The sequence below is a fragment of the Cherax quadricarinatus genome, chromosome 79 (assembly GCF_038502225.1).
Source record: "Cherax quadricarinatus isolate ZL_2023a chromosome 79, ASM3850222v1, whole genome shotgun sequence".
NCBI lineage: Eukaryota > Metazoa > Arthropoda > Malacostraca > Decapoda > Parastacidae > Cherax > Cherax quadricarinatus.
This window is the reverse complement of record NC_091370.1, coordinates 16236943-16253471: the sequence shown is the minus strand read 5'-3', so window position 1 is coordinate 16253471 and position 16529 is coordinate 16236943. Positions and strand designations below refer to the sequence as shown.

The window sequence follows — 16529 nt, the reverse complement described above, 5'->3', positions numbered from 1 at the left end:
AGGGAATTGGATCTGTCCAATTCCTTGAATTAAACCTGAATACCTTCCGGCCCATCTTCCCCACAGGCGCTGTATAATCCCTACTGGTTTAGCTCTCCCCATAATAATACCTCCGCTACTAATATTCTAATTATCACTACTAACATCCGAATAATTACCACTACTAACATCCTTATAATCACCACTACTAACATCCTTCTGCGCTGTATGACCCTTGTAGGATCAGCTCTTCTTTTTTATTATAATAATACTGACATCCTTATAACTACCACTAATAACATCCATCCCTATAACCACTACTCTTAACATCCTTATAATTACCACGCAGCTTCATGGTCTGGAACAATATGAGGCTGGAGTCTTTAAGACTCCATTCTTATGCTTCAGCTTCATATTGTTCCAGATCATGGAGCTGAACTCTTCTCCAGGTTGAGAAAATGACCACCTTAAATATTATTTCTCCAAGGTTAATGGACTGATTACGTCATCTTCACTTTATTACGCCTTCTGCCTCTGTATTTGACTGAAGAAGCCTACTGTGTAGGCGAAACATTTCAACAATAAGGATCACAACTGTTGCACATGTCTTAATCATCATCCATAAATTATCAGTGCTAAAACAAGAACGAATGTTAGTGTAGTTTAGATTTTGTAATTTTTTAGGTTTACTGGTGTACCTTAGTAACATTTTAAATTGGATGACTGACTAAATAGAACATTTTTTTTTTTTTGCATATAATATCCGATATTTGAGCTTGTGCAGGCAAACACTCCCACTAATCATGTTTTCAAAGTGGTATATAATACCATTTTGTAAAACATCACTTGAATGTCTATATTGACTGAAACGTTTCGCCTGCACAGTAGGCCTTTTTAGTCAAATACAAAGGCAGCAGACATGGAAGCTAAGTAAAGATGATGTAGTCCATCAACCTTGGTGATATAATTTTTGAAATGGTCAGTCCCTCAGCCTGGAGAAGAGTTCGGCTCCATGACAGATGAAGTATAGGAATGGAGTCTTGACTCCAACTTCACATTGTTCCAGACTATGGAGCTGAACACTTCTCCAAGCTAAAGGACTGACCACCTCCAAAACTATTTCACCAAAGTTGATGGACCGATTACACATTCACTTCGCTACCATGCCTGCTGCCTGTTTGACTGAAGAAGCCTACTGTGTAGGTGAAATATTTCAATCATCAACAAAGATACCCAACTGTGGCACAAATGTCTTATTCTTCATATAATTATGCTTCGTCATTTCCCCCTCCGTGACCGTATCTAATTTATCTCTTCCGTTTTCGGATCAGAAATATACCAAGTGTTATTTTTTTCCTTTCTACATTACGAACATGAATGAATTCTTTTTCTTTCTAATGACCATGCCATGGTGAGGTCTAACAAAAAGTACTGAAAAGTTACTGAAACAAATACGTTATTAGCTTGCAGAAACTGCTACATTATAAAAAATGTTCATGCAATGTTCTGAGAAATCATTCATGACTCAATAAAAGGCGGAGCTTAACATGACTGTCAATGACTGTGATAATGGAGGTAGCAAGCAATGGTGCTGGCCTCTATCAACTGAGTAGTCAGATACACATTGCTCACCTGATAAGACACATTAAGGAAGAGCCAGCAGTGATACAACACTTTCCTTGCAAGGAACAACACCCAAAAGCGCCTCGTGGAATATAAGACAGAGAAGAACCCGCAGAATATTTCTGAAGTTTCACTTGCTGAAGATTCATATTCTTGTTGGCTGAGTTCAGTGTTACTCAAGATATAACCGACTTTCAAGATCTGTGGTAATATATTATTTACGTTACGTTGTTAAAATAACAATTATATTGCTACTCAACTATTACTATAATTTTTTTTTTGTATTCTGCTTGTAGAATTATTATTATTATAATCAAAAAGAAGCGCTAAGCCACAAGGACTATACAGCTCTGCTTGTAGAAGTTACCCAACTACTCTTACTATTATCACCACTGTATCCTGTATTGAGTGTTATTAGTCATCTTACAAGCCCTGCTACTCAAACTCATTTTTTTTATTTCCACATGATACATTGTACAGAATTGGATGACATTTCATATAGCACAAGGAAAGCCCCTGGTTATGTACTCATTATTACTTCAGCATCAAGGCACCAACAAAGAAATTATGCAAAATCAAAATCACAAGTGACACAGTCCTTAGAAAAACTGAAATAAAAAAAATGCCAATAGGAGCTTAGACAACCATGCACTAGTCTCATAACAGATCACTACAAATGGGTATCCTACCAGATTTCTGGGCCACAAAGATTTGAAAAATTATAAACGTGATATTCATTTACAGAGCTGGAGATAGGTTTTAAGCTTCAAATTATGGACCAGTTAGCCTACTCTCAATTGAGGGAAAATTGATGGATTCAGTAATTGCTGATGCAATTGGAAGTCACCTTGAAATATATAATTTGATCAATATTAACACGAATATACAAAAGGGCATCTCTGCCTTACGAATTTATTAATATTTTTATTATTTAAGGTTCTAGATCACGATAAAGAATACGACATTGTATATATAGACTTAACATGGCTTTTGATAAGAGTTCCACACAGGAAATTGATAAAAGAAGCTGTGCATGGTATAGGACTAATTTGCTAGGTCGAATCATGGCTGACAGATAGACAACAGAATGTGTGCATAAATGAGGAATCAGAATGAGCAACATAAGTAAGTTTGTAGATGACATTAAAATAGGCCATCGAGAAAGCTAAATGTTAATTTTAGGATTGAAGAAATGGCAGTTAGAATGATAACAAATTCTCACTACAGGCAGCACACTCCACCAATATTCAATACACTCAACCTACTCACCATACAAAACATCCATACTTATTACTGCACCTATTACATACATAGAACACTCAACTCTGATATTAACCCTCCCCTCAAACATCTCCTTGCCAACCTCAACAGAACACATGACCATAACACAAGGCACAGATCACTCTTTGATATTCCTCGTGTCCATCTCACGCTATGCAAAAACTCAATGCACATAAAAGGCCCTAAAATCTGGAATTCATTACCTGTAAATATAAAAGAAACACTACCTGTTTATAAATTCAAGTCTCTTCTCAAAGATCACTTACTCACCCAAAACCAAATAAATACTGAATAACTGAACCTTATAAATTGTATATCTTAAATGTTTCTCACAATTATATCACATAAATGTTAAACCTAAAACCCAATCTAACTTTATTATTTTTTAAATTCACTACCTAACAGAATACTCCATTCTACTGAATTTACAACAATGCATGCAACCATATGACCTGTCTTTGTAATACTCACTTGTGCTTTATAGTAATCAGTTTACATTAATGTTTTTCACTGATTTCATCATTGCTTAGTTAATCTTAAGTTAATTTTAAGCCAGCCCGTAATGCTATGCATAGTATAAGTGGCTTTGGCATGCTGCTCTTATCTGTGTTTTTTTTTTGTACCTCTGTAAGTGTGCTCAAATTATAAATAAATAAATAAATAAATAAATAAATAAATGCAGTTCGATGTGGACAAATACAAGGTTCTACTTCTAAAAAGAAAATAGCTATGGTACTTATACGCAAAAAAAAAAAAAAAAAAAAAAAAAAAAAGTTCTGGTTAGCAAATATTTAAAGCCAAGTGAACAGTGTATAATAGTTCTCACTAAAGCCAACCGGATTGTTGTCTTCATATCAAGAAGTATAAATAATAGTCTTAAGGTTAGAACTTCATCTTCATATATCTTTGGTATTTCTCATTTAGATTATTCTGCTCAGTTCAGGTCTCCATATTACAGAATAGACATAAGTGCTCTGGAAAATATGTAGATAAGAATGATGAAGCTGATTTCATGCATTAAAAACCTTTCCTGTGAAATACAGGCTGAAGGCAGTGAATTTGTACTCTATGGAAACACTTTAGAGTTCAATTCAATTCAATTCAATTCAAAGTTTATTCTCTATAAGGATTACAATGCTGAGTTTACAGAAATTTGGTTATTGTTTGGTTTACATGTAGTAAAATTGTGATTAGAGTGTACCACTAGAACGCTTAGCATGGCTAGGCATTTCGGGCATACTTAGTTTCATTCTTAATTGTAAAATATTACAAATTATGAGGTAAGTTGGTCTTATGGCTAAGTGACTAAATACTAGTTTATGAGTTAGGATATGAATGAAGCAAACAAATGGAAAACGAATAAATAAAGGGGATATACATGTCCTGATAGCATGTAACCAAGACAGGACTCAGCAGTCTATTCAAGTTAGGCAAATTTAGATTTTGAAAGTCTATAGAGAAATACTGGTTTGGCAAAAGAGTTGTAGACGAATGGAATATTCGTTGCTTTAAATATAGATTGGACGGGTATATGAGTGGGTATGAGTAAGAGCTCCATAGTATGAACCAGTAGACTAATGCAATGTTATTTTATTCTTATGTTCTTGGACGGTACACCTTGCATAGCCTTTTCAGATGTGTAGTGACGCAATGATAATAGTTCTTTGGGTTTGTGAAAGTGAATTTTCTAACGAAACTAACTACAGGAGCGGCTCTTGTAAGATCCGGCAGATGTGTTAGTTCCACAAAAGAATCAAATAATAAAAAAGCCTTTTTATTTCCAGGTGATGGAGATGATAAATGTCCTTGAAAATAGTTTCAAAAGCAAGATGCACTATTTGCAAATATGATTTTTAAGTTGAAATACAGTGAGAGAACACATCAAGAATTGTACTAGTGGCACTAATGGATTACAGTCGCTGGTACAGAGGCCTACAGGTGCTGCTACTGCTGCTATTTAACCTACTAGATACACAAGGTAAATATATATATATACATATATATATATATATATATATATATATATATATATATATATATATATATAAATATATAGATATATATATATATAGATATATAGAGATATAGATATATAAATCTATATATATATATATATATATACATATATATATATATATATATATATATATATATATATATATATATATATCTATACATCTATACATCTATACATCTATACATCTATACATCTATACATCTATACATCTATATATCTATATATCTATATATCTATATATCTATATATCTATATATCTATATATCTATATATCTATATATCTATATATCTATATATATATATATATATATATATATATATATATATATATAGATATATAGATATATAGATATATAGATATATAGATATATAGATATATAGATATATAGATATATAGATATATAGATATATAGATATATAGATATATAGATATATATATATAGATATATAGATATATAGATATATATATATATAGATATATAGATATATTTTTTTTTTTTTTTTATTATCACACCGGCCGATTCCCACCAAGGCAGGGTGGCCCGAAAAAGAAAAACTTTCACCATCATTCACTCCATCACTGTCTTGCCAGAAGGGTGCTTTACACTACAGTTTTTAAACTGCAACATTAACACCCCTCCTTCAGAGTGCAGGCACTGTACTTCCCATCTCCAGGACTCAAGTCCGGCCTGCCGGTTTCCCTGAATCCCTTCATAAATGTTACTTTGCTCACACTCCAACAGCACGTCAAGTATTAAAAACCATTTGTCTCCATTCACTCCTATCAAACACGCTCACGCATGCCTGCTGGAAGTCCAAGCCCCTCGCACACAAAACCTCCTTTACCCCCTCCCTCCAACCCTTCCTAGGCCGACCCCTACCCCGCCTTCCTTCCACTACAGACTGATACACTCTTGAAGTCATTCTGTTTCGCTCCATTCTCTCTACATGTCCGAACCACCTCAACAACCCTTCCTCAGCCCTCTGGACAACAGTTTTGGTAATCCCGCACCTCCTCCTAACTTCCAAACTACGAATTCTCTGCATTATATTCACACCACACATTGCCCTCAGACATGACATCTCCACTGCCTCCAGCCTTCTCCTCGCTGCAACACTCATCACCCACGCTTCACACCCATATAAGAGCGTTGGTAAAACTATACTCTCATACATTCCCCTCTTTGCCTCCAAGGACAAAGTTCTTTGTCTCCACAGACTCCTAAGTGCACCACTCACTCTTTTTCCCTCATCAATTCTATGATTCACCTCATCTTTCATAGACCCATCCGCTGACACGTCCACTCCCAAATATCTGAATACGTTCACCTCCTCCATACTCTCTCCCTCCAATCTGATATTCAATCTTTCATCACCTAATCTTTTTGTTATCCTCATAACCTTACTCTTTCCTGTATTCACCTTTAATTTTCTTCTTTTGCACACCCTACCAAATTCATCCACCAATCTCTGCAACTTCTCTTCAGAATCTCCCAAGAGCACAGTGTCATCAGCAAAGAGCAGCTGTGACAACTCCCACTTTGTGTGTGATTCTTTATCTTTTAACTCCACGCCTCTTGCCAAGACCCTCGCATTTACTTCTCTTACAACCCCATCTATAAATATATTAAACAACCACGGTGACATCACACATCCTTGTCTAAGGCCTACTTTTACTGATATAGATATATATATATAATATATATATATAGATATATATATATATATAGATATATATATATATAGATATATATATATATATAGATATATATATATATATAGATATATATATAGATATATATAGATATATATATATATAGATATATATATATATATATATATATAGATATATATATATATATATAGATATATATATATATAGATATATATATATATATAGATATATATATATATATATATATATAGATATATATAGATATATATATATATATATATATATATATATATATATATATATATATATATATATATATATATATATATATATATATATATATATATATATACGTATATATATATATACATATATATATATATATATATATATATATATATATATATATATATATATATATATATAAATATTGTATGTACTAATGTACATTACGAAAAAGAAGTGAATGTGACCACATCATATGTGGCTGGTCAACTGTATATAATTCCATACAAAAAAAATTTTTTGGTCTAAGAATGCTGTGGCTGGAACTTCACCTAAGATAGCATTAGTTAGAAGGATAAATTAAGGTCTTGTAAACAACAGTCCACCAGGATTACTGTTGAGACAATTGTTTTATCATGATTTACCCCTCAAGGGACGTTCCTTGACGCTGGTGAGGGGGTCTTGATCTGGGGAATTGGATCTGTGCTCCGGTTCCTTGAATTGAGTCTGAATACCTTCCATCTCCCCACCCCCACATGCGCTGTTTAATCCTACGGGTTCAGCGCTCCCCCATGATTATAATTATATATTATGATTCATCACAGACTTCACGTGGGGCAAATACATATTTTTTCTTAGGTTTTATGGCTCAAATTATATTAAGGGGAAAGTGCTAAACCTGTAAGTCTTAGAGTCTGGGGAATGGGCGTAGTAGAGGTTAATGGAAAACAGGAATAAAGGGGACGTAAATAGCGTGTTGAAAATTTCCAGCCAAGACAGGATTCGCAGCAATGGTTTCAACCTGGAAAAATTCAGATTCAGGAAGGATATAGGAAAGCACTGGTTTGGTAATAGAGTTGTGGATGAGTGGAACTCCCGAATACAGTTATTCAGGCTAAAACGTTGTGTAGTTTTAAAAATAGGTTAGATAAATACATGAGTGGGTGTGAGTTGGACCTGACTAGCTTGTGCTGCTGGGTCTGGTGCCGTGCTCTTTCCTTGAGTGGAGGTGACCAGACTGGGTGGGTCATTGGGCTAATCCGGGGGGGGGGGCCATGGACCTGCTCCGCATGGGTCAGTGTTCCTTCTTTCTTATGTAATCCGATTTAATTCGAAGAAAAGGTAGGACATATTTAATTTCTAAGATGAACAGCCCTTCACCAACTTCGCCATCCCCCTAGAATCTAGAAACTCAAATAATATTGAAGGTAAATCTATTGTCTAATACAAACTATATAAATTGAAAGATAAATATATAAAGCATATTGATAGTGCTGTCCTGGAGGACAGTGCTGAGGGTGCTAGTGTTGTCCTGGAGTAAAGTGCTCCAGAGGGTCCTAGTGATGTCTTAGAAAATATGTTGTTGAAATGTTTTTAAATATATTAAATGTTACTTTATTTTGTGAGAAGGACTCATTACTTTGTATTTGTTCATGATTGTAACCATGTATAGAAGTGTATATGATTCATTAACTTTGTATTTGTTCATGATTGTAACCATGTATAGAAGTGTAGATGATTCATTACCTTTGTAGCTTGTCATGATTGTGACCAGATCTACCTGGAGTTCATTACCTTTGTAACTTGTTCAGCTATCAAAGCTTTGGGGTCTAGTCCCTAGACCCATTATGTACCTCTAATTTTTTGACTACCGCCCACAGGATGGGTATGGGGTGCATAATAAAGATATTAAACTAACCGATGATTAAATGAATAGGTGAAGTATTGTTATTACTCATCTTGTTCTTACTGTTGTGTGACCTCTTCTCCAATTTGACATGTAGGGAATTTATAAGAGGAACAGTACTCAAATTTATACACTGCTTTTTATGTCATTAAGGTTCAAATTAACGTATAGATTCTAAAGAATATTAATTAGCAAAATTAATTTTTTTCCACAGGCAAAATTTGCGACAGTGGGTTATTTTCAGAGCGACAAAATGTACGATTTTGCGTGTTGCCTTTAGAAGAGGGCACTAAACTGGTGTTGAAGCTGATGCTGAAGCCATCTAGAAGCAACCAGGAGATCCTAGCAGGCTCTGCTACCATCAAGAAGAAACTTTTGTCAGTGGGCCAACTACACAACCTCACAGTGCAACACTATGTTGGTGATCGTAAGGTACACAATTGAAACACTGTGTTGGTGATCCTTAGGCACAGGTACACAGCAGTGCAATACTAAGTTGGTGATCGTTAGGTACACAGCAGTGCAATACTAAGTTGGTGATCTTTAGGAGTACACAAGAGTGCAATACTAAGTTGGTGATCGTTTGGTACACAGCAGTGCAACATTTTGTTGGTGACAATAAGATACGCAGCTTTCTTCTGTAATATTCTAACCTCAACTACATTGACAGAAATGGAGGTAAACTGTAGTTAGTCTTATGGAATCTGCCATTACCATGTACTCCCATATACCCAATTATACACCTTGTACTCCTGTATACACCCGTGTAATACTCACATACACCCCCCTGTTGGCCTTTGTACACCCCATGTACTCCCACATACAGCCCTTGGTGAAATTCAGTCAGCCGAGTACAGTATCGTAGGTTTATAAAACAATCTCCCAATGATAAGATAACACAAGCTTTGGAAATTTCTATGCGTACTGCCCCTTTGTAAGCTGCAAAAGTTATTATAATTATTATAATCATGTGGGAGCGCTAAACCCTTAGGATTATACAACGCATGTGGGGGGGGGAGATGGAAGGTATTCAGGCTCAATTCAAGGAACTGGAGCACAGATCCAATTCCCTAGATCAAGAGCCCCTCACCAGCGTCAAGGAACCTCCCTTGAGGGGACTGCAAGTTAGCAATTGCTACTGACGCAGACTTCCGGAGTTGATTCTCCCAGGCTTACATATGGCTCTTGCAACAAATTTCAAATTACTGCTGCTGACGTGTGAGTGTACAAAACGTAGAGCTAACTTGCTTGGTGGAAGAAACTCGATGTTTCCTGACCTTCTGGACACCACATTTGTAGATGGACTTCACTAGTGTCTGGTTCTACTCTCCCACATACTAGCTACCTACTTTTCCCCAATAATGGCCGACTATGTTGCTAGGAATTATAGATTTCGCCTCACTGCGAGTGTGCCTGATAGGGACAAGTATCCTATACTTCGGGAAACCGCTGAAGGTTATCTTGTTCCCCAGCCAAGTGTATTTAACGCCGGTTTTCTGACTACATTCGTGTCGCGTCTTCCCTCGTTGGTGATTGAGATGCAACTGATCTCGTTAGCGATTCTTAACTGACCTTATTCGAATTTTGAACTGCCTGCTAACTAATTCTCCAACATTAAATCTAATTCTAACTATTTTAGGTCCTAAAATTGTATTAATAATTCCTACGGTTATTTACAACTTGTGTGTTTGCCTAGAAAGATAAATATTATGTATAAGTATTATATAAATGTGAAGGGCTTTTAAAGCTTATATACTATGAAAAGTTTCGTGAAATAAGTTTCCACATTATTATTACTATAATCAAAAAGAAGCGCTAAACCACAAGGGCTATACAGCGCTGCGTAAGTTTCCACAGAAGCACTGATTCTGGAATATTATTATTATTATAATCAAGGGGGAAGCGCTAAACCCGGAGGATTATACAGCGCCTGAGGGGGGGGGGCGAATTCTGGTATAGAAATTTTGACGCACGCGATATAAAACGTTAATGATTCAGCAACACTTGATGGCGGATATAAATACTGTGCTGAATATAATAATATATCAGAATTTAAGTATTTCAGCAAGCTCAAGCCCTTGTAATTAGTGGACTAGGTTTGCTATATTTGAATTATTTACAATAGAGGAAATTCCAGAGAGGAAGTGGAGTGAGTGTATCTGTGGAAAATTACATTTACCTGGATGAATCTCATTAGATACATACCAGTAAATGGTAACAAAGATAATTATTATTTATTAAAGTTACAGAGACAAGTAGGATTTTTTAGGACACCTAGGTCGCAAAAAAGTCCCCCTTCGATACCTACCATAATTTATCCCTCCACAAGTTGCTCTAGACCTATATTAATTGCAAATGAAATGTACATCACCAGGAATTCTGGTAAAATTTAATATAAATTTGTGGACTATATTAAAATTAATAAATGATTACATATACACATTTATATAACAGAAGGAGAATTTATAATCATAACACTCACCTATTTGTCTGGAGATTACTGTGTATCATACTCAAACTCCTGTCTAAATATATAGAGAAAACTGGCCAAAATTTCAACATAAATAGACATATCTGAAGTTCCTGGAGCTGTCCTGTCCATCTGCATAATACTCAAATTATGCAGGACTGCACATACAACAATTTCGGCTCCTATTTGAGAGGTTTTAAGCCCAATATAACCCCTAGAGCGACTAAAATTAAGCACATTACATTAGCGTGCCTGTAACACATTCAAAAAAACAATGGCGACTCTCCCCTCTCGTCAGCGCAGGCGCAGAGCTTCCCTGTCGATTCTCTTATTTAAAATGCACTCAACAGAACAATAGTAACGTATTAATCAGGTTTATTTACACAGCATAAATTTTGGGAAATTATTTTCCACAGTATCCATCAGCTTGCAGTTAATATTTCCCCCAATTCCCCAGGCAGTGTATAACCCCGATGGGTTTACCTGTTTTCCACAAATAACATAATAATGTCGTACTTAATTGGTAAACGTAACATTGTCTTTTCTTACTGGAAGAAGTGAGTGTCCTGTTTCAGTGATATTTATTTTATTCAGGAGGAAGTCCCTTCGAGGGAGGTTCTTTGACGCTGGTGAGGGGTTTTTGATCTAGGGAATTGGATCTGTGCCCCAATTTGGTGGGTGTTGGGGAGGCAAGCAGGTATTGAGGGAGACAGTAGTAACATAAGAGCCCCCTCCCACAATTTGTTGGCACTGATCTACCCATCTGTCTTTATTGGGCATGAGGATTGACTTGAGAGAAATATATTAGAACTTCTAGTCTTGTTGATGTAACTGATGAGGGAGGGGATTTTGAAGACCAGAGGCCGTATCCACCAGCTGCCACAAAGATTAATAAAATGTGCCTGTATCCATGGGTATGTACTAAAAGCCTCCCTTCCCCCACAGCACAGCCTAAGAGTTGAGCTAGACGGCGAGCAAGTGACATACAAGCCTACCATGTTAGAGGCCTGGCAGTCCAGGTTTCACTACAGCAACATCACCTTGTGTATCACGGTAAGAGTTTTTTTGTTTACACTTGATTTTCTAGTTGTCTTTACTCAGCACCACATATTACACTGTAATGCTTTTATGGGTGAATCCATGACTGCACAAACAACTCATCAGATAGCAACCGGTTTACAGTAGCCCCGAAAGCCCCTCCAGGTATATTCAACTTTTTAATCCTATTGTCAGACTTTATGTAATGAAGTTTTTTGACATATATCATAGTTCACAGCACAACATTTCTAGGCTTATTGTAAAACTTCATATCATATGGTCACACTGATGTTAGCTCAGAACGAACGGGATTTGTTGTTCTTACAGAATAATTATGCAGGCTCAGTAATTTACAAAATAATTGTATAGCGTCAGTAGAGATCCTAATACGATTATATTGACTAATGTCATTAATTTTAGATTTTGCATCGATTCTGAACATCACGAATTATTTAAAGCTTTTAATAATCAGTAAAAATATTAATTTTAGAATATGAAAACTAAATATATGTAGCATAGACGTGAATATAATATTACTTGCTTATTTGCAACAGGGAAACGCCGAAATTAAGCTTTGCCCTAGAGAGACCATCAAACCCTCACCACACCTTTCCAAGATGATGGAATCTACGCCATTCGCACCAATAACTGAAAATGAAACATTCACCTCGCTCCCCTCTCATAGCCTCTTTCATGAGAGAAAAGTCGTCATGCTCTCGTCATGGTCTACCACAAGTGTCGAAGTCAACAGCACCACCACTGACGGAGGTAAGTTTTTCTTCAGTGTTGGTAATACACGTACACTAATTTAGTTTTAGTTTCCTGGCTTCAGAATGCACCCAGCACCCATCCAGTGGGAGGTAGCCACCCTATATCCATCCTATGGGAGGTGGGCACCTCATTCTCATCCTGTGGGAGGTGGTCACCACATACCCATCCTGTGGGAGGTAGTCACCACACCCATCCTATGGGAGGTGATCACCACATACCCATCCTGTGGGAGGTAGTCACCACATACCCATCCTATGGGAGGTGGGCACCTCATTCCCATCCTGTGGGAGGTAGTCACCACATACCCATCCTGTCGGAGGTAGTCACCCCATATCCATCGTATGGAAAGTGGGCACCCCATTCCCATCCCGTGGAAGGTAGTCATCACATACCCATCCTGTGGGAGGTAGTCACCCCATATCCATCCTATGGGAAGTGGGCACCCCATCCAGTGGGAGGTAGTCACCCCATACCCATTAAATGTTAGCCGGGTTGTAGCCAAAGATTACTAAGACATGCAATGAGCCCAGCTTAGTAGTAATGAATTATTTACAAAGTTATTTAATTAGGAACAATAATAATGGATTTGCACAATGAATTCTTTCACGAGGCATTACAATGTAGCTATATTTGGGTATGAGTTATTAGGCCAAGTCAGTTTATTTTTCCAGAATGGCTAGTAAGATGACATTCTGGATAAACAGCCATCTCTGAGTATATACATTCATTCAGTATACATACAAGTAAACGTTCTTACGCACGCAAACGTAATTATGCATGACAAATATACATTTTTCTTATTTGAAATGAGGGTTCAGTGCACAGCGCCATCATCTATACATGACGCTTTAATAACTCTTCATTGTATAGCAGCTTAATATAGTGCAGTAATTAATGTTATTTACTTTTTCAAGAATTTGCATTTTAAAGGTCGTTTAAGAACTTAAACCGCTGGAGAGTTAGTTTGATAGCTCAAGGATCATCAAGGCCATTTATCTATACACTTTCCCTAAGAAATACTCTAATTCCAAAAATAAGGTTATATTCAGAAATAAACACACTTGCTGTATATACCCTGAGATGGGAAGATAAACTGACACTGGAAAAATATTGTTTAATTTTAGAACATTTTGATTAATAATCAGTTACTGTTAAAAAAAATCCATTGAATGTATCAATATTCCTGAAAAATTGGAAGAGCCGCTGCGAGGTTAATTTATTGTGCCCTAGGCTGTTGTGACCCACTTTATCAGTTAGAGAAAGCAATAGATTAACAGGAAAACTTAAAAAAAAAAATTGTCAACAATCCTTTGGACTGCAGATATTTTTTCTTTCCGCAGAAATGGATGTTTCAAGAGCATTATCTTTTCTGCTAGTACTTGGTGAGGTTGGTGGAGTGCCGGTTGTAGTGCTGCTGCTGGTGTCCCTGCTGGTGGGCCTGCTTATTGGGGTTATTTCTGTGCTGCTTTGTATCTACTGCCGTAACAGACGCAACCGTTTGCGACGAGAGAGGTCCACTTTCAGACGTACCCCCGTCTATGCTGACACAATAAGGGGTACGTTGTCGTTCTTAAATCGGAACGACGACGCTCCTGATAGGCAGGGTTCAAGTGGATTTAACAGCTGGAGCAGCCGTATCTACACTCCTTTTAATGCCAGCAACAACAACACGGCTGAACGTAAATACAGTAGCAACAACACGGCTGAACGTAAATACAGCGGCAACAACACGGCTGAACGCAAATACAACAGAAACATGGATGACCGCAAATGCAGCTGTTACGCCGGGGATGAGAGCAAACACAGCAACAACAACACAGATGAACGAGATAGCCTACACAACTTGACAGATCGCGCTGGAAACTTCCTCACAGTTCGTAGTCAACATAGCAATGGCAGCAACAGCAACAAGAGTACTCCAAGAGGAACCAGACGCGAACGGCCCGAGATCAGTTATCCGATCATCGAGGGGACTTACTCGGTTCCCCACTTCTCCTATTCTGATGCTGAACTAATTCCCCTCACATCAGCTTCGACTGACAACACTCAATGTCATCTTGATGAGAACACACAAATTGGCACTTTTCGATATATAAAACATTGACGTCTCTTACCTAAAGTCACCCACCGTCTCTACTAGCGTTTTCGAGGGTAATAATGAGAGTTTTGACAGGGCAGAGATTTTCATAGCCACAAGATTGAAATAAGTCACATGCAGACATAATTCAGTGTTAGGATATTTTAACGAGGACACGTTTCTTTAGTGTTGAAGCAGCGTTGTATGGCCCTTCTGGTTTAGCGCTTCTTTTTTTATTCTAATAATAATTTAGTGTTGAAGACGCCATTCGTGGCGAAAGTTACCTCAATATCCTAGCACTGCACATGTGTTTTATTTCTCAACTGTCAGTATTTTATCAAAACTTTTACCCAACTGCAACACTGCTATTTTGTTATGATCCATCATGTTGAAGTGTGCAAATAATAGACGATCCTAAACGGAAGATCAGGTAAATAGATGTAACAAGTTAATGAATAACAAAAAAAAGGCACAATACCGTGACTGGAACGATACACAAATAACCCGCACATAGAAGAGAGGAGCTTACGACGACGTTTCGGTCCGACTTGGACCATATGTACTTTGTAAATGGTCCAAGTCGGACCGAAACGTCGTCGTAAGCTCCTCCCTTCTATGTGCGTGTTATTTTTGTAACAATGGCTCATAGCTCGTCGGTAGCGCCTTCAGCCAACAACCGAAGGACCTGGTGTCAATCCTGGGAGAGTTGAGATGCATTAACTTGGGTGTTAGTCGAGTGTTGCCGCATCCTTTTGGAAATGAGGTGGAAGTGTGCCTAAGATATGGAGGCTAATGTTTCAAATGACTTCAGATAGGTGTAAAAAAAAGATTTAATTACTGTTATGAAAAGTGTGTTAAACGGAACAATACCTGTAGTGTACCCGTGTGACTACACAGAAGAAAAAATCGTATAAGATCTGTTTTGCATATTAAAGAACTGATATATAATTTTCTGTAATGAATTTCATGTAATTTCATTTATTTAATCTTTTATTGTACGTCCGTTTGCAGCGCTGTATAGCCCTTGTGGTTTAGCGCTTCTTTTTTATTATAATAATGTACGTCAGTTTAATAATATATACATAAGAGGGTTTATATTACCTGTTTTGTATAATAAATTATGAAAGAGAATAAAAGACTGGATCTTCATCTATGGTTCACCCTGTATAAACTTAAGTAAATTTACTTACTTACATGATTCATTACCTTTGTAGCTTGTGAGTTCATTACCTTTGTACCTTGTTCAGCTATCAAAACTTTGGGGCCCAGTCCCTGGACCCATTATGTGCCTCTGTAATCTGTAAATACCTTTATGACTTGTCATGATTGTGACCAGATCTACCTGGAGTTCATTACCTCAGTAACTTGCTCAGCTATCAAAACTTTGCGGCCCAGTCCCTGGACCCATTATGTACCTCTGTAATCTTTTGACTACCACCCACAGGATGGGTATGGGGTGCATAATAAACATATTAAACTAATGGGTCACCCTACCTTGCTAGGGGACGGCCGCCTTGATTTAGGAAATATATATCGACGTGTATTGTCTGTGTACTATACTATTTAATGCACTGTCACTCTTATTTCTTTCAAACATTCAACATCATAGTTCACTAATGTACTGCGCGACAAAAAAAAATAAACGCTTATTTTATTTTATTTTTTTACCCATAACATTTGTGGTCC

General features: G+C 36.8%; 1 protein-coding gene across 1 annotated transcript; it reads left to right on the top strand.

Moving 5' to 3' along the window:
* The first annotated feature begins 1558 nt into the window (after positions 1 to 1558).
* Positions 1559 to 16497, top strand: LOC128702663 (uncharacterized). Its single transcript, XM_053797023.2, has 6 exons — positions 1559 to 1808; positions 4668 to 4861; positions 8702 to 8919; positions 11903 to 12010; positions 12550 to 12763; positions 14107 to 16497. Exons 2-6 carry the CDS (start codon positions 4789 to 4791, stop codon positions 14868 to 14870), a joined length of 1377 nt encoding a protein of 458 aa, XP_053652998.2. The 5' UTR covers positions 1559 to 1808; positions 4668 to 4788; the 3' UTR covers positions 14871 to 16497.
* Positions 16498 to 16529: the final 32 nt, after the last annotated feature.

Bases quoted from the DNA above. Each gene is read 5' to 3' on its own strand.
- LOC128702663 (XM_053797023.2), top strand. From the start codon at position 4,789: ATGGATTACAGTCGCTGGTACAGAGGCCTACAGGTGCTGCTACTGCTG. The intron at 8,920-11,902 runs GTACACAATTGA...CTTCCCCCACAG, and splicing joins ACTATGTTGGTGATCGTAAG to CACAGCCTAAGAGTTGAGCT. The intron at 12,011-12,549 runs GTAAGAGTTTTT...TATTTGCAACAG, and splicing joins ACATCACCTTGTGTATCACG to GGAAACGCCGAAATTAAGCT.